The sequence below is a fragment of the Siniperca chuatsi genome, linkage group LG24 (genome assembly GCF_020085105.1).
Source record: "Siniperca chuatsi isolate FFG_IHB_CAS linkage group LG24, ASM2008510v1, whole genome shotgun sequence".
Classification (NCBI taxonomy): domain Eukaryota; kingdom Metazoa; phylum Chordata; class Actinopteri; order Centrarchiformes; family Sinipercidae; genus Siniperca; species Siniperca chuatsi.
In genome coordinates, this window is record NC_058065.1 from 13588722 (window position 1) to 13606357 (window position 17636).

The window sequence follows — 17636 nt, forward strand, 5'->3', positions numbered from 1 at the left end:
GCTGGTTCGATTTGCTGCTACTTAACAACAATTAAATCCCACTTCCCGACACAGACTCATTGGGTGAATTTAGTGAGTGTGCCTGTGATATATTGAGTCCTCTTTATAGCTCTTCACATAAAACCAAACTGCATTTCTAGGGCACTTAAAGTCCAATAATCCACATTTATTTACATCACTAGTCTTTTGGACAGATGGCAGTGATATTGCAAGTTATAATCAACCTCATGGACATAACAGCTGCTTTCACTAACTGGTTCAGTAGCCTACAGTATCTTGTCAATTTGTGGACCTTGTCTCTGACCTTTGACCTCCTCTCCTTGCAGAATATCCCACAAGCGAGTCTTCCAAACAGTTCGCTCCGTCAATGCTTCAGCATCACGGGCAGCTTCGGCCACCCCTCCTATCCCCGGCTCAGGACAGAGCTCTCTAGTGATGACTGCACAGCCCTTCCAGTCCACTCAGGGGTTTGTTGCAAAGAATATTCACTTCCTGTCTTGCATTTTAACTGAAGTTTGGACCCTTTCAGCTCAATAAATGTGTCTGTGTTTGCAGGGAGGAGGTGCGACTGGGCCAACCTGGCTGTCCAGGAGGAAACGACCTGACCAGAGCCCTCCACCGGCTGTCGCTGCGACGACAGAACTTCCTGTGCGAGCGTCAGTTCTTCCAGGCGGAGCGCGAGAAGAAGCTGCAGTCGCTGGCAGGGGCAGAGGCAGATGGGGAGGGCAGCGGCTGCAGCTCACCGATGGGCAGCATGTTCTCCTCTTTCTCCAACCTGTCAGATCTCTCCATCAGCTCCAGCCTTTTCAAGACCTTCTTGCCTGAAAAGCTTCAGATTGTCAAGCCCATGGAAGGTAAAGTGTTAAGTTATCCGTCCAGCTGTGCCTGGAAGCCTCCCTGTACAGTTGCAGTCCTTTTCTGTTTACCACAAAGCAGCTAGTGGAGCAGCTGTCGAAAGCAATTTGATGTGTAACTGATTAAATTTGAACCAAAAAGCCAGTGATGCCACATAGAGTTTGCATGCTGCATGTAGAACACTATTCTAACGGCGTTTCTCCATTAGATGCAGCATTTTCAGGCTCTGTCACATCAGCTCTAGATCAGTCTCTGGGGAAAAGTGGAAAAAAATTATTGGTGAGGGCCCTTTCCTCTACTCACACCCAAAGTAGGAAATAAATGGCTTGTAAATTTGTAATCCTAATCGTTTGGATTAGGATTATGCCAGATAAAATGTTACACATGTCTGTGAAACAATGGAAATGTCTTAGCTAGTAAAAACTTAAGTGATCAGTTGGTAGGAATTCTTTGTAAAAGTAGGTGTTGCTTTGTTATTTTTATATCTGCATACATGGATAAATATGTGTGTTTGAGAGTTAGTTGAGTTAGCTCTGCAACCGTTACACCTGGCTGTTACTGTATATACTAGTTTGTGTGGTGGAACCAATTTTAATTTAGTGATGTGTATATCTCCACTTAATCCAACACGTTACAACTAGGCTAAGTTTGAACTAACAGAGAGCTGGTGCAACTGGCTCCCAGTTTCATCGGCAAAATCTACAATGAAAACTGCAATGAAAAATTACTTTAAAACTGTCAATGCCTCCAGGAGATGAACATAACTCTTTTAAAGCAGTTGCCATGGCAACTTCCAAAAATCACTGGCTGCTTTTGCAATCCAGTTTGTTCATTAGGAAACACAAAGGATAACGGATAACATTTGTAAGGTTGGTTCTGGGTGCTTTCAACTTCTGACTGAAAAGTTTTCAGTGACTATAAGGACATTTTTTATTGGTACATCAAACCGTAATACTCATTTCTTTGTTAGGCTCACTGACGCTCCACCACTGGCAGCAGCTGGCAAAACCACACCTGGCCACCATCCTGGACCCCCATCCTGGGGTGGTGACTAAGGGTTTCTGCCCACTGGCTCAGGATGCTGTCTACCGCCTGTCTGACATGGAGGAAGATGAGGAGGATGAAGAACACAGAGGGATCGGTGTCCTGGAGAAGGGGGCGGCAGAGCAGGGTAAGGAAGAGGAGGAAGAGGAAGTGGAGGAAAGCGGGATCACCTTCAAGGTGCGCTTTTCGTCTACGCCGGAGGAGAGGAAAGACAGAAAGCATTCGGTGTCGCCTCTCCCTGTCCCGCCTCTCTCCCCCACTCTGCCAACATCACCTGGGACACCCACCACTTCCTCCTCAGTGAGATCAGACCTGTGTCTGACCCCCACACCCCATCATGTGACTGAGAAATCCAGCCTATCATCTCTGCCCATTCCAGGAGCCTGTACAGCAACAGTCCAATCACAAAGTGTGATTTGCACCATAACATCAACAACAGCATCTTCCTCTGGTAAATACTACTTGAAATATTGAAATAAAAATGTGCACTATAATGTATTTTAATGAGGAGTTTTAAGATGAGCATATTACTGCTCATTGTTGCCATCACAAGGAAGATTGTTTTTCTCACAACCCGATTTGTTGTGTGTTCAGTCCAAAATCCAGGGAAGTGCCAGAGCTCCACCTTCTCCACCTACACTTTCACCACCTGTCACATCCTTCACCCCAGTGACATCACACAGGTAACCCCAAGGTAAGTCCTCTTCAAAGGAGAAGGTGACAAAGACAAAAGCAGCTCCTCATTTATAGCTGATGACTTAGCTCCATAAATTGGTTGAAAATTCTGGCTGACTTTAATGTTTCCAGCTGACTGGTTTTAAAACGAGATCCCTGTAAAAGGGTCTTAAATATGCACTTGATGGCTACATACACAATATCATGATAAACACTGAGGCTAAATCTACATATTCCAGCAAAACGTCAGCATCTTCACCAGTTGATGAAACATGAAGAAGACATGGACATAAAGAAGCAGCATTGTATTGCAGTGTAGCTAGTTAGTTAGGCAGTATTATAAGGTGCTGTCTGATCCGTCTGTTAAAAGAGAAAAGGCTTTTAGGATGAAGACTAACTGATATGTTTGCTGGGGTTGCTGGAGCGTGAACTTCCCCAAATCCAATAAAGAGCAGGACAGCACTACTAACATTTGCCTAACCTCACAAACTGATGTAGTTAGTTGATGATGTGCTTGGTCTTGGAAGTAACACTTGGTAACTACTGTAGGTAGTAGTCTAAGCTAGTTAGCTGGACATGCTAACGATAGCCGTTGTTCAAATGTTGTCATGCTAACACGTGTCTCTCTTTTCTCACCTTGTCTCTGTCTTCATGTTTTTTTTCAGTTCTCAGTCGCCCCTCTTGGCTAACACACCCAGCTCCATGAGGACAGGTCCCAGTACCCCTGTGACTCCTTGCAGACTGAGTCTGGGTGACTCCTTTACCCCTCGACGCCCCCCTGCGCCCACCAGCGGCCTGGCCAAGCTGGTCCTGGAAAGGGGTATTTCTGCACAAGTCTCCACTGACAAACCCCCTCCAACCCCAAAACCCTCAGCCCGGCAGCCCCTCTTCCGCCTCCTCCCAAGCACACCCCCTAACTCCCCCTCCCACTCACCTGCTCCCTCCCCAGTGCCCATGGAATCCCGCCAGCACCCAGCTGACAATTTCCTAGCCTCACGGCCAGCAGAGCTTTTTCTCCAGGACGTTTACGGGTTGAATCTGGGCCGTGCCCCACATCCCGACCTACCAAGCCCTTCCCAGGAAACCCCAGCCTTTGTCCCGTCCCCTAAGTCAGGCAGAGCCAGGCCTGACCTAGTCAACGTCGGCCTAGTGGAGAGGCTGCGGCGCCTGGGATTCACAAAGGTGCTCCAGGGTGCAGAGTCTGAGGCTTCATTGCCACGCCAGGATTCTGCTACTTTTGTGTCAGCAGGTGGAGGAAGCCTATTGGACGGCCTGAGGCGCAACCAGAGCCTCCCAGCCATGATTGGTGCCCGAGCGGGGAAGTCAGCCGGTAACCCGACACCTCCTCCTCACCCCACCTCCCTGGCCCTCCCTCCACCACCTTGGGGAAACCTCAAAGAACGGCGCCGGCATCTTGCCTCTGTCTCCCATGCCCCATCAAGTTCAACCAAACGCTGAGGTGAAGCGGTGGGTGGACCAAGAACATGAACTCCTCCTTTACACCTCCATCCTCTTCTTCCTCCCCTCATATCTCTTCCTTTCTGCATTTGGAGAGAGGAGTCAGGGCATCCGGTGGGCAGAGCAATCCCTCCTTTTTATGACCTAATTTAAAAGCACAATTTAACTAAACTGACTGTTTTTAGCGATGTCGCATTGTCTGTGTCTAGATGTTTGCTATGATGCTAGTTATTGAGGCCTTAGCTTGCCTCTGAGTGGGTTATTCAGCTCTCTGTACCTTCTCAGTCATGTATGAATCTTAATTAGGTTATGTAGTTTTCCTGTGAGGCTCTGGATATTCAGGTACAGGCAGAGGTGGTGGGGAAAGGACAACATGTAAGTGGATGAAGGTTTGTGGATGTGGATTAGAGAAGAACAAGAGTTAAGATAAAGGTATGAAAGGAAGGTAGAGTCTGGTTATTGCATGTTCAGTCATGTCAGAAGAGAAGTGAAAGGCAAAGAAAGAAAGACTGAGCATCCAGAGTCTTGCTATTTCAAGGGCTTGTTCTGTAGTGGATTGGAAAAGCTTTAGTCTGTAAAAATCAGTATCATCTGCAAATAAACTTTTACAGTCAGAAGAGAAGGGATTCAACATGCTTTTATTACTTGGACTAGAAGACTTAAGTGCTACCTGGCTTAACGGCATACTGCCAGGCTAATCTTGTAGTCAGACCATGCCATTAACATGCCAGTATTAATATTGTAATGATTTTACAGTAGTCCGTTGTTGCACGGATGTCTGGTGACCGTCCATGTCCGTCCTTTTTCCCGCCTCTTGCAAGCGTCTGCATGACACGTCAAAGGCGAACTTGCCTACAGGTCCCAGCATGCACCTGTCGGCAGACCGGTGGGGCCAGGCTGAAGGCGAGGGTCAGAACCATAGCAGACGGCAGGCAAAAAAAAATGGATCTGCCTTTTCCTTCAGGACCTTGTCTTTTTTTTTTTTGTTTGTTTTTTTTAATGGTATGAGGCCTTACGTAGATGCCAGCACTGTTAAGATTTGTGTTCCTGTGAAGCCATGGTTGTATATATTGGTTGCACTCAGTGGGATTTGGAGGTTGAGTTGGTGTTCATTTGAGGATCACTGCTTGGTTGAAAACATTTCACCACGGGCCTTTAAAAGAAAAACGGGAATTTTATCGTTGAGTTTTCCTTATCTCGGGCCCGTGGGACTTTCGGGTTCAGTCTGTTAAGAGGGAAAAACCATTGACACATTATTTTAGAAAAACCATTGACACATCCAGGTTTATTACTGTATATGTGGTTGTTTTCTGTGTTTAAAATGTGTCTCGGGGATATCTCAAGGTAATGTGTGGTTCACACATTGGCCAGCAGGTGGGAGTGTTTATATAGGAAAGCATATGAAAGTTCATCCTACATACTACTATATACATATAATATCATGTTTAAATAAGCATAGAGCTTTGAGCTTGACCCCTGTGACACTCCTGCTGCTATCCCTAACATTCATCAATCCAACCAGACCCTCCCACTCAGCTACTGCACTTTTACTTTTATATTTAACCTTTGTTTTAGTGACACCACTATTTAGAAGTATATAGATTCTAACCTATTAATGAGAAAATTAGCATAATGTGTGGCTGTTGTAACAATGTCGGCTAACATTTTGACATAAGATTTTTAATATATGTAGCAGTATTTTTTGCTTTTTTGTTTTCCACATGTAGAGGCCCACAGAAGGGAATCCAAATCAAGCCAAAAGTGTTTTGAAGAATGGAATAGTCTTTGCTTACATGTGTTTGTGATGCATTTTGTGTTAATTGACTATAACATATTTAATAAAGGAAGAAGCACTTCAGTTTAATATTTTGTATGTGTGTAGGATTGAAGAGAAGATGAAAGAAGGCACATCCAGACTGTTCATATCTTTTTAGATTTGTTGCAGTTGTCATATCCATATTCTTTGGTTAAATATAAAATTGCCTGTGATTTCTTAATGCCTCCACTTTAAGATCATGATCCTCTGTAAACTACTCATGGCTATTATTCAGTTGCCTCTTCCTTTTTTTTTTTTTTTTTTTAAATAAAGCAATAGAAACAAAGCCACTGACTCACAGGCTGCTTTATTATTACTTAGAAATGATGGAAGAACTTATGCAGAAAGTCTTGACCTAAAAATCAGTTTGTAAGATGTCACACAGAAAAATACTGAACTTTTATTTCATGGCTGGGAACAGCTCAGATTTGGGTGAAAACTTTTAACTTCAGTGAAAATAAAACATGCACATGTATGCTTTCAGCTAATACATACTGTGGAGCACAGCATTTAGTGATGAACAATGATTTTTCTGCCTTTCTGGAACATTTTTTAAATGCATTTAAATTTAGAACAGTATAACAAAACAAGTCATGCCATGATAGCAGCTTTTGTGAGGCTGTACTTTGAGCTAAATGCTAACATCAACATGTTAGTATTGTCATTGTGAGCATGTTAACATGCTGATGTTTAGCAGGTAATATTTGCCAGGGTCACCATCTTAGACTGCTAACATTTGCTAATAAGCACTAAACACAAGAGTACAGCTAAGGCTGATGGGAATGTCATTAGTTTTGCGGATAGTTGGTCAAAAACCAAAGTATTGGACAAATTTTGACCTGATGATGGCGCTAAATGAAAAGTTACAACAATTTATCCCGAGGACACATTAATGTCAACCAAATTTCACAGCAATCCATCCAACATTTGTCAAGATATTGCACTCTTAACCACAAAAGTCAACTTCTCAGCAGCTCTACAGGAAAAGTCAGGCGATTACCAAAGTCATTAGGATTCATGCTTTAGGGACCATGAACGTCATTCCAAAATTTCATGGGAATCCATCCAATAGTTTTTGAGATATTTCAGTCTGGACCAAACTGTAGCAACGACCAACAGAGTGACATTTACCATCCAAGCCACTAGCATGGCTGTAAACAATGCAATTTTTGTGTAGAACAGAAACTTCTTTCACTAAGTGCATTTAAAATCTGAAACAAAATTAACAGGTGCAACCAGACTTTACAAAAACGATCAGTCATTGTGTCCTGACGGTTTGGAATGAGTTTCATCAGCATGAGCACAGCAGCTGTGTTAAACTCTGAAGTCAGTTGTTCTGATGACATGAATGTAGCACTATCACTGCCTTCCAGCCTGGATCCTCACATGGGACAGATCTTGATGCTGTCAGAGCTGGAGCTGAACTGGCCAAGGGCGAAGTCCAGACCGACCCCGACTCCACTGCCCACCCCAAAGGCAGCGTAGAGAGGCTGGGTGAAGTTGGCGCGGAAGGTGTGGAGGTGTGTCATGCTCTCTGCCACGCTGTAGAACGCCAGCGTCCCTGTGGACAGGTCCAGGTAGATGCCCAGGCGGGGGGAGTAGGTGACCGGTATGTCCCTCTTCTCATTGTCGTGCATGGCTGAGCAGCAGGTGTCCGACAGCTCCATGGTCCAGGTCTGGGCGTTGTAACCGAGCCCTGACCTGGCGTCTGAGCCCTTCCTGTTTAACGCCCCGTAGGCTACGCCCATAGAGGAGCCCCGGCCTCTCCACTCCACCTCCCAGTAACAGCGCTGGGCGTACAGCGGGCTAGTGCACATCACCTGGGTCCAGCCGTCAAAACGCTGAGGAGTATCGGGGTAGGACTGCGCCGCCGCCTGAAGGGTGGCTTTAGTGTTGCCCTCGGAGAGAGCCAGCCGTCGGTGGGCCGTGTTGGGGTCAAGGGTCAAGGTCACAGAGTCTAGGAAAGAGAGGGTTTAATGGTCAATTATTTACATAATTAAGAATATTCATTAAGCATTAAAGAATGAACTTTCATGCTTAACTTTTATGCCAACACAGATGAGAAGTCCTAAAAGCACTGTGGATGAAATCATAACCATGTCCACAGATCCGTCTCCATGACAACTGAGCAAATCTGCTGATGAAGACCATGTGATGTGGTTCAAAGTGCTGGAAAAACTACTAATTGGACCTTGAGTTGGGACTGTTTTTGCCAAAGAATATTGACCTTGTTGTGGAGTACTAAACACCTTCTGTATTCTAGGTATTTTTAAGTAAGATCCCTTGCTACACAGGAAGTTCCTTTGGGGGACACATGAACAGCAATAGATGCCGTGGCAGGCCATTTTTGAACTAATTCCTGCAGCAAACATGGTTGTCATTTGTCCTGCCAAGTAGTTTGTCAGCAAGAGCCTGAGTGCTCAGTACTGTAACTATTATCTAAAATGTAATATAGTAGTTAAACACTGAGACTCACACTGTAGGAACTCCTCTCTGGTCCTCGGCTCTGGAGCTTGGATGCTGTCAATGTTGATCTCTCTTACTGGAAAACCAAACAATACGTCAGCTCATGCACAAAGTGGCACATTTTGCAAATAGTTAGAATGCATATATTGATTTGATTTGCATTTTTCATACATGTTTTTGTCTCAAAATGGAGATACCATGAAGATAAAGTTACATTAACTCACATGCAGGGAAAGCAGGAGCGTGAATCACGGTGTCAGGGGTGGGCAAGTCCAAGAAGAGACTGGGGTTAACTGTCCAATTAGAAAACAATGTTAGTCACATTAGTATTAACATACACTTGTCCATGTTCAAGTTATAGGACTGAATGTGCCAATGAGCCAAAAGAAGAATATTCATTTTACATATATAAAGACTGCCATCTTACTTTCTGTTGGTGTTTCCGGCAGAGCAGACACCCCCCCTGCTAAGTGTACACAAGTCACACACTTAATCACACACACAATCAACATGCTATATAACTATATTGAGGTAGAGATTTTTTTTCATTTGAGCTGAATTCCCCCATCTAACTGAATCCTAGAGTATAACAGAAACCCCAACATCCTGGGGCAAACTGATTACTTGGAAAAGTTCAAATATACAGAACATTTGAACAAAATATACTCTTGTTTATACTTTTTCTTACAATACTGTACAAGCATTCAAAAGGTCCATATGTTTCTAGAGACACAGGAATGTTGCATCTATTGATATTTGTGTCCTTTACAACTTTGCTGTTTGTATTGAAGTTGATTTAAGAAATAAAGCTCATCATGTTTGTCATGGTAAATTACTCTGAAGAACAGAGTTAGCTACAGTAGATGCCTAAACCGGAAGTCTGAACAAACAAATGACTAGATTAAGCTTGACAGATACCAACTGCAGTGCTTAGTATAATACCTACACAAGGCAGGTTCAGGCTAGCAGCATTTTAGATGAGATACTGTATGAATTAATGAATTTCTGGCAGACTTGAGGTGGTGAAGAACAAGGACAAGAAGAAGAAGAGGATAATTTAATTCTATGGAAAATAAGCTTGGTTGAAAACTGAACAGGGTGAAATTACTATTCTTTCTTTTAAAGTGTTTCAACCTTTTTTGTTATTATTTATTATTATTTTTCAGCTTGTCAACTGACATTTAAACTGCTTTCATCTCTTACTCTTCAAATGAAAATACCAATCCTTTCACCACTTACACGTCAACTGATATTTCAACTCTATTCATCTTTTTTTTGTCAGCTGATGTTTCAACTCCTTTCAATGCTTAGACCTTGATTGACCTTTCAGGTCCTCTCCTTAAAACAACAACAACAAAAATTCATCTCTCCCAACTCCTACAACTTGTTCATACACAATTTACAATTTACTTGAACTACTTTCAGTGCTTACAGAACAGCTGACGGTTTATGCACTTCAACTGACACTAATTTCTTTCAGGACTTCCACTTTAACTAACACTTCTATCTCAATTTATCAGCAACACTTGACAATGCAACTATTTTCAGTGCTTGAAGTTCAGTGCTTGCACTTAAATTGACACTTTGGCACCATTCAGTGCTCACACTTCAACTGACACTTCAACTTCACCCAGTGCTTTCATTTAAATGGACACTTCAACTTCTTTCAGCACCTCCATTTTAACTGCTAATTCAACCACTTTCACTATTTTCTAGTTTTATTATTATTTTATTATCCTTTCTGCATGAAACATCTGGTCAACCAGGCACAGCAAGTGGTTTAAGAGTTCCACTGTCTAAATTAGAGTATGGGAGGTGGAGTCTGATCTTACATGGGTTTCCTCCTGCAGATGGTGTGTTATTGGCTGGAGTTACTGGGGTGGCCTGGTTGGTGCCACGCCGATTGGAGCGGAAGCGGCTGCTGATCAACGCCATCCGACTGAAACCTGACCGAACCAGGAGGAGAAGACAAAGGAGAGAGATAGAAAACAAAGGGTGTTACACTCTCGCGTAAGCATTTATTATATGTCAAAGCTGCACTATACAAGGTTTGCCAGTTGGTGGCGGCAAATGGCAGCAAATTTCTTTTGTCAAAAGTTTGGTATTGTACCTCCACTTGATGCTGGGGCAGGAGTTGGGGTGGCTGGGATTGGAGTTGGAGTTGGGGTCGGGGCTGCAGCAGGGACAGCCTGGCTCTGACTGGACCTGCTCCAAAGAGACTGAGACTCTCTGCGGCTCGGTGTGGGGCTGGGTCTGGGGCTAGGTCTGGGGCTGGGGTTGGTCTCCCTCACTGTTTGGAAGACATGTAAGATCTTAGATAAAGGTTGGGGTTACGTTACAATCAGTGTCAGTTGATAACAGCTTACCAAATAGCTGTAGTAGCTAGGTGAGGCTTTACTTAGACACAACGGTGCTTTGAGCTAAATGCTAACAAATGGGGAGGCATAGTTATCAAAAGCAACTGAAAAACTCCTATCAGAGCAGTAGTAGAACCACTCCAAGGCTGACCCAGAGATGCCCACCCACTGCCTAAGGATGCTGTGGATCTAATGCATCTAATGCAAGTGAGGCGGCTGAGTTAATGGACAAAATAAGCAACTGAAAATGAATATGCTGTGTAATGCAGTGGTTTATTTCTTCTTTACTTCTAGAATATGAGGAATTGACATTTGTATGGAAACATTTCTTGCAGTAGGAAGTAACAGCCACATTATTATTATCATCAGGAAGTCTTGTGGAACATCCTGCCAGGCAAAGCATGAATGAACCTACCTGTCTCTCTTTCCTCTCTTCTCTGTCTGTCCCGAGGTCTGGGTGAGCTTGTGTTTCCTTTGTATGCAACAAGAAAGAAGCATAATTTTAAAACATGCGCACACACATTTTTACTGCTCCATCATTGCAGGTTTGAGGTTCATTTAGGGATTTTTCAACAGCATAGACATAAAGTCTCACCCCGTGGTGTGTCTCTACTCCTCACGTCTTGACTTTTGAGGCCTATACCTGAATAATAAAATGTAAATGTTAATTAACAAGGACTTCTTATTGAATTACTTTTGATATTGTCACATATAATGAATGTCAGTGTACAGTACCAAGTCCTCGTCTGTCTGTACTCCGCGCTCCAACTGAGATACTGGGTGTGGAAGCTGTGGGACATGAAATAAATCATGTATACATTACATCTATTTATATAAAAGATGATAAAGTGAAACTATGCAGTGATGGGAGATAAACTTAAAAACACTGGACGTACCTGGTGAACGACTGTTTGTGTTGCGAGAACCCAGACCAGAAAATACTAAGAAGGGGAAATGATCAGAAAATTTGTTTTTGAATAATTAGTTTCATCATAGAACATGTAGTCCTATAATATATCCAGATTAAAAAACAAAATCCAAACTCACATTTAAAAATCCCTCCTTTCTGTCCTGCGCTCCGGTTGGCTAGATAAGATAAGAGGAAGACAATGTTAAGCAAGAAGACGCAACACAACTACAATGTTCAATGCTCATGTTCAAAAAAGAAAAAATGTTTCAACTTACATTCTCCCAAAGTGAACAGTGTTGTGTCATTGACTGAAAGAGAACGGACGATAAGATGGAGAAAGATGAGACGTGAAAAGAAAAGAAGGTAGGACAAAACAAGATAAGACTCTTGAGACAGACCTTGTTTGGTGATCTTGCCCAGCTCCTCGTTGCACAGGTCCTCCACTCGCTCCCTGATGTCCAGGATGGAGTCTCGTACAGGATCAAAGGAAGCTTCTGGATTGACCACGACAGTGGGCAGGGCCCCGGACTCCAGGGGACTGCACATGGACTCATATGTCTGAAGGAAAACATGGCGGTTAGTTTGACTTTTAGGGGAAACGTATAGACTACAGCAGTCCGGACTACTACAACTATAACTTTAGAGACGCTACTTTCATTAAACAGGGCACACGCTTTGCCACAAAAGGCAGCTCACATCCGGTCTGAAACAGGACCGATGTTTTCATGTTTTCCATGCAGAATGATGCACATCATGTTATACAAATCACACTTTTTCATTGCTTGTGCACATAAATGTGTCCCCAATGTGTCTACAGACCCAAAAAGTATGAGAAAAGACCATTTTTGCGGGCTATGAGGAGCTGATTTGAATTGCACCGACTCCTGGGGGGGAGCACAAATTGTTCTGTTGTTGGCTGCAAGGACCAACATAAAAGCTTTCACATAGTCCCAGCATCTGAATTTGTGAAGTTGGAGTGGTTAAAATGTACTATAATTTTGATGGAAACGTTCCCACAACGGTTAGTAAAAGCTTGCAGAGGTGTGCTTCATGTCTTCACCGATGAGGCCCAGTACAAGGAAGGATTCATCTCAAAACTCAAGCTTGAGGAGAGATGGAGCCCCACCGCTACTCTTCATTTTGCAGTGTGTTAGCGTTAGCATGTTGCTAGCTAGCTTAGTTGGCACGATGAAACTGAAACCGTGTGACCGTCAAGCCTCATGTGAAGACAACAAAATAACTATTTTTGTGCTGGGGGAATTTTAGCTAACGTTTCAGGGCTAAGCAAGTTCAGTGGCTGACTTTGTTGTAACATAGAAGCTCTTATACTCTCTCTTGCAAATACTGATATTCCTCCCACATTTTTTTATTGCATGTCCAGAAAGTTGGGGGTCTCACAAGAGACAAATCAAAAAATAACGGTCCAAATCAATGCAGCAGAGGTTGAGATATTGTGACTTTAAATCTCTAGTATTGCCCAAGCTCCAGGAAGTCATAATGCAACTCAATTGTGTCTCTCATTGGACCTTCCTGTTTTCCTGTTGAGGAGCTCTACCCCTCCACCACCACCACCTCCATCCCTCGATGAACTTCTTGGTCCAGCCTACCTGCAGGTAGTGGATGTTGTCCTCGCAGCAGGCCAGGTCCTTCATCTCCGTGTCCCTCCTCTTCAGCTCCTTGATCTCGGCCTCCAGGCTGTCAGCAACCTCCTGAGCCTGGCCCATCTTCTCCTGGCTGGCCTGATCCAGAACTTGCTCCAGCAGCTCCTGGAGGCGCTCCACTGAGCGCTGCAGCTCCGACAGCGCCTGCTCCGTGTCCTCATGTACCCTGTCTGAAGAACGCTGTGCATGCAGGGAGACAGACGATAAGGTCTCAGTATGCCAAAATACACATACAGTAAGGCCCACTTGCACCTATCTGAAATAACTGAAATTATTGCAGGGTTTATGGGGAATGTGGTTTATATTTTGAGAAACAGTAGGACAAAAGCTTGCACTTGCCAAATCGGTGCAAGTTAACCCAACTTAGAGAGAATGCTCCTGAAAGATGAAATTCTGCTGACCAACCTTCATCACCTCCATCATCTTCTTCATGTCTTTCAGCTCCTGCTCTCTGTCTTTCAGTCTCTGCTGATTCTCTGCATGCATCTCCGACAGCACTTTCTATAGCAGCACACACAAAGACGCAACATCAAAACAATCCCCAACGTATCTCACTCAACACAAGCACGAGGAAACAGCTGCATACGTGACACAGGAGACAGCGTGAGAGGGTGGAGCGTTATGAATGGACAGGAATGTAGTTAGGAATGCTCTCAGCCTGGCTGGAGCCACAGTCCGACACAAAAGGAGAGAGGACGACACCTTAAACAGAAATCCATCTCACAGAACAATGGACAGTTAGCAGGAGGGGTGATATACTGTACATACATAGTATTGATTGTCACCCTATTCTAGAAAAAGCTGCCCACTTCCATTTTGTGATCCCTTTTACAGCAATGGACACTCCGACCATGTCTGTGTGTGTTTGTGTTCATCAGCCTCTGACTGAAGTCAGAACTCAGCAGAAACTCCAGTTCTTTCTGTCATTTCCCTCCAGTCTCGCTCCATTTTCCACTCGTCTCTATTTTGTTTATGAAGTAGATTCACGAAGGCCCGGGATGTGTGCACATTTTTAGCTCAAGTTGAAACATTCCTAGTCCACCAACAGAAAATTAATAGCCAACTATTTTGACATTCGCTTTATCGTTTGAGTCATTTTCAAAGCAAAAGTGCATTTTCTTTTTTAAATCACTGGTTGCAGCCTCTCAAATGTTAATATTTACTGGTTTTCTTTGTCTTCCATGATAGCAAATTGAATATTCATGGAATTTAAAGTGACAAAACAAGCAATGTGAAGACGCCAGCTTGGGCTCTGGGAACTTGAGATGGACAATTTTCACTGTTCTTTCACTTTTATAGAACAAATAATTAAACTGTTGATTGAAAAAATAATTGGCCGATTAATCAACTATGAGAATATTTGTCAGTTGCAGCTCTGGTTGAGTGACTAGACATATACCTAGGCTTGCGAAACATACACACTACGGGCCTACATCCCTAACTGTTACATTGTGTAATTACAAAATATAAAACTGTTTTACACCACTTACTAAAAAGGATTTTATCTAGCTTATCACACAAACCAAACACTTGATATTGGATCACATAACAGTACGCCCTGGTAACTGGCTGAGGGCCCCTCTTCACTGCCATTATTTTTGGAGCATCTCATCTGGTGCCTGAGACCAGTACAGCATCCATTCTCGCCTACCTGTTTCTCCAAGCGCTCAACCTTGGTGGACACACTCTCATGGCCTTTGTGCTGGTTGCTGGTGCACAGCCAGCAGACGAACACTTTACACTGGCGACAGAAGAACTCCTGCAGGTACTTGTGCTGGGTGCAGATCTTCTCAGCCAGATTGCCTGTGGGTGCGATCAGCTCATGCTGCTTAAGGGCCTTCTTGGTCTTGTGGGGCTTCAGGTGGGATTCGCAGTATGAGCTCATGCACGACAGGCAGCTCTTGACCGCAGCTCGCTGTTCTTCTTTGCACATGTCGCATAGCACTGCTGAGGAGGAGAGCTTCCCTTTGGATCTAGATGAGGAGGAGGCAACCCCACGGGTGCTTCGCATAGACTCTCGCACGTCAGCTTTGAGGGCCCCTTTGCGGAGCTGCTCTACAGCCTCAGCCAGCATGGTGTTCCTGGACAGGGAGGGCTTAGGGCAGAAGGTCTGGCGGCATTGGGGGCAGCTGTAGACCCCCTTGGGTTCGTCCTTGCTCCAGTAGTCCTTGATGCAGCCCATGCAGTAGCTGTGCCCACAGGGGATGGTGACTGGATCGTTTGGGAGATCCAGACACACAGGGCAGTTAAACTGCTCCTCTGTCCACAGTTTAGCACTCATGCTGACACCGAAAGAAGAAACCGAGGGATCAGAGAGATGGTCAGCAGGTATGACACTCAGAGATTTCTAGTAATCCAAAGCAGAACAGTGGAAGAGATAGATCCAGAGAAGTAAAGAGGTACGTTTAGCGTGGACTCACAGGAGGGAAATGCTGTCTCTCAGGTGAGAGCAGGGAGAGGTGAGAGGGGCGGGGCCAGAGCCACCAGGCAGGTCTAGCGAGGAAAACGGGTGTCGGTGGAAAACTGTTAAATGCCAGGACAGTAAAGGTGTGAATGGACTGATCATTTTATCATTTCACCAATCCAGTGGCGAAAGACGTAGAAGCAGAGGCGGTCGGAGGAACGGCAGATCATTACGGAAAGATTGTGTGTGGAGAAAAATAAATAAATAAATGAATGAATAGAGAATATAAACTGGAAACGTGGTCTCAGGGCCAAGGGAACTCACGGTAGCACGATTCTGCTACATACCCATAATGCAACTCAATTGTGTTAGACTCTCCCTGTTTTCTAAATGCTCCTTTCAAACCCCACACCTAAGTTTATAATTCAGGTCTCAAGCCTAAACTGAGATTTGGCCGTCAATAGACAAAGACATAGAGTTCAGCTTTCTTTATATTGTCTTGTTTTCTCTCTTTTTAGTACCACATCACCATACAAGAGGGGAGTCAGCTGTCGCTGGTGAAGAAATGCTCTCAGTGCTGTATATTTTATTACTGCCCCCTCTGCAGCCCTCATATCTATGATCCAGCACACAGATATAAAGTCTACATCTGAAATGTCACCTTTCAAGGGCCATTAATTTTAGAGGTAAATTATTAAGTGTTTTAGAGGCAATATGTGCCGTTTCTCTTATATAAACACTGTGTGCCAAATTCCATTGAAAAAGTTTTGAGTTTATACTCCATCAACACGGATTGAGATCTGTTAGGAAATAATAGGTAGAACTTTACAATAAACAAGTGAACCCAGCGTTGGAGAAGGCAGCAGGCCTGTGAACCAGTTGAAGAAGTGATGTATTTATCACAATTAAGAGATACTTAGCAGTTACATTTATGCCAAATGTACCAGAATATGAAAGGAATTCATTAAAGATCAAAAATTATGTTCTTTCCGGTATTATTAATAGGCGATACGTGAGACAACAGTAAAACTTAAATATTTACAATGTAGTTTGGAGTGTGTCTGCTCCACAAAAATCCAGCGTGGGGAATGGCAGAAGGCAATGTCATCCAGTTTTAAAACTTGTGAGTTTATTGCAATAATAACAAAGTCGCAGTTAAATTTATACCGAATGTACCAGAATATAAAAGCTATTCTTAAAAAGTCATACATTTCGCTGTAGCAGGTATTTTTAACAGGCGGCAAGTGAGAAAACCTTAAAATTAAATATTTGCAATGGAGTATGGAATGTGCTTGTTGCAATAGCAGATTGCAATGAAGCTTAAAAAACCTGAAGGCTATAAGGCTGTTAGGCTATTACTGGAAACATCTGACTCCTCCTGCATTTGAAGCTGAAATAAACACTATTTTGATTTATTTATTTTTAAGACTGTTATCCCTCATGAATAGTTACCATCAGTATTACCAGCAACCCACCATTAACATTTAATGTAGCCATTAACCATGCCTCATGTTCCCACCCACGGGCTACAGCGTCTACAAGTGCAATCTGGGATTAGAGCCACAAGCTCTTTTCCATTAGTTCATTCATCATCTGAATACAAAACACCAGTTCCTTCCTACAGTTGATCAGTCAGTCTAACCTGGTGTCAAAGACGATGCTGGTTATGATGATGTATGCCTACCTGTCTACCTGTTAGCTATTCTCATCAAATAAACCACCTAAGCCATCCTGCTGCCTGCTTTGTCTGCGTTTGGGTCCAATCCTGCATTTACTGAGCTGTGACAGAAGGAACAACTTTAAATGTCCCGTCTATCAAAAATAGGGCCGAAGAAACAAGCTGCATGGCCGTAATACAACATGGTGATGAACAAAAGATACCTTAACATGCTGTTGCTTCAAGTTCACCCCTAAAAGGTTATGGTCAGTGTCTTTAAAAATATATATTTTTGTTTCTCTTTTGTACAATAAAGAGTGTTGTGCAGAAACA

The 17636-nt window shown here is 43.5% G+C and overlaps 2 protein-coding genes across 8 annotated transcripts in view; one reads left to right on the forward strand and one right to left on the reverse strand.

The window, feature by feature from the left end:
• Positions 1-6142, forward strand: part of trak2 (trafficking protein, kinesin binding 2) — a 21725-nt gene extending 15583 nt beyond the window's left edge. For all 5 annotated transcript variants that reach the window (XM_044188170.1, XM_044188171.1, XM_044188172.1 and 2 more), the window contains 5 exons: positions 327-467; positions 556-854; positions 1826-2350; positions 2494-2593; positions 3240-6142. In XM_044188170.1, the coding sequence (XP_044044105.1) occupies positions 327-467; positions 556-854; positions 1826-2350; positions 2494-2593; positions 3240-4032 (1858 nt within the window). In that variant the 3' untranslated portion in view covers positions 4033-6142. The remainder of the gene's footprint in view (positions 1-326; positions 468-555; positions 855-1825; positions 2351-2493; positions 2594-3239) is intronic.
• On the reverse strand, positions 6137-15684 carry trim25l (tripartite motif containing 25, like). 3 transcript variants are annotated; one of them, XM_044188176.1, is made up of 16 exons: positions 14894-15684; positions 13648-13743; positions 13189-13422; positions 11980-12139; positions 11857-11889; positions 11719-11757; positions 11568-11612; positions 11407-11460; positions 11267-11314; positions 11087-11143; positions 10425-10604; positions 10147-10260; positions 8742-8777; positions 8539-8607; positions 8325-8390; positions 6137-7805 (listed from the first exon to the last, which is right to left on the reverse strand). In XM_044188176.1, exons 1-16 carry the CDS (start codon positions 15521-15523, stop codon positions 7231-7233), a joined length of 2436 nt encoding a protein of 811 aa, XP_044044111.1. In that variant the 5' UTR covers positions 15524-15684; the 3' UTR covers positions 6137-7230. The 3 variants fall into 3 exon arrangements, with proteins under 3 accessions (XP_044044111.1, XP_044044110.1, XP_044044112.1); XM_044188175.1 differs by having other exon boundaries at positions 8742-8780; positions 14894-15683; XM_044188177.1 differs by lacking the exon at positions 8742-8777.
• Positions 15685-17636: the final 1952 nt, after the last annotated feature.

Excerpts from the sequence above, each read along its gene's own strand:
- trim25l (XM_044188175.1), bottom strand. The coding sequence starts at position 15,523 with ATGAGTGCTAAACTGTGGACAGAGGAGCAGTTTAACTGCCCTGTGTGT. Across the intron at positions 11,758-11,856 it reads ACTGTTCACTTTGGGAGAAT|CCAACCGGAGCGCAGGACAG; the intron begins GTAAGTTGAAAC and ends TATCTTATCTAG. Across the intron at positions 8,781-10,146 it reads ATCTGCAGGAGGAAACCCAT|CAGGGGGGGTGTCTGCTCTG; the intron begins GTAAGATCAGAC and ends GTGTACACTTAG.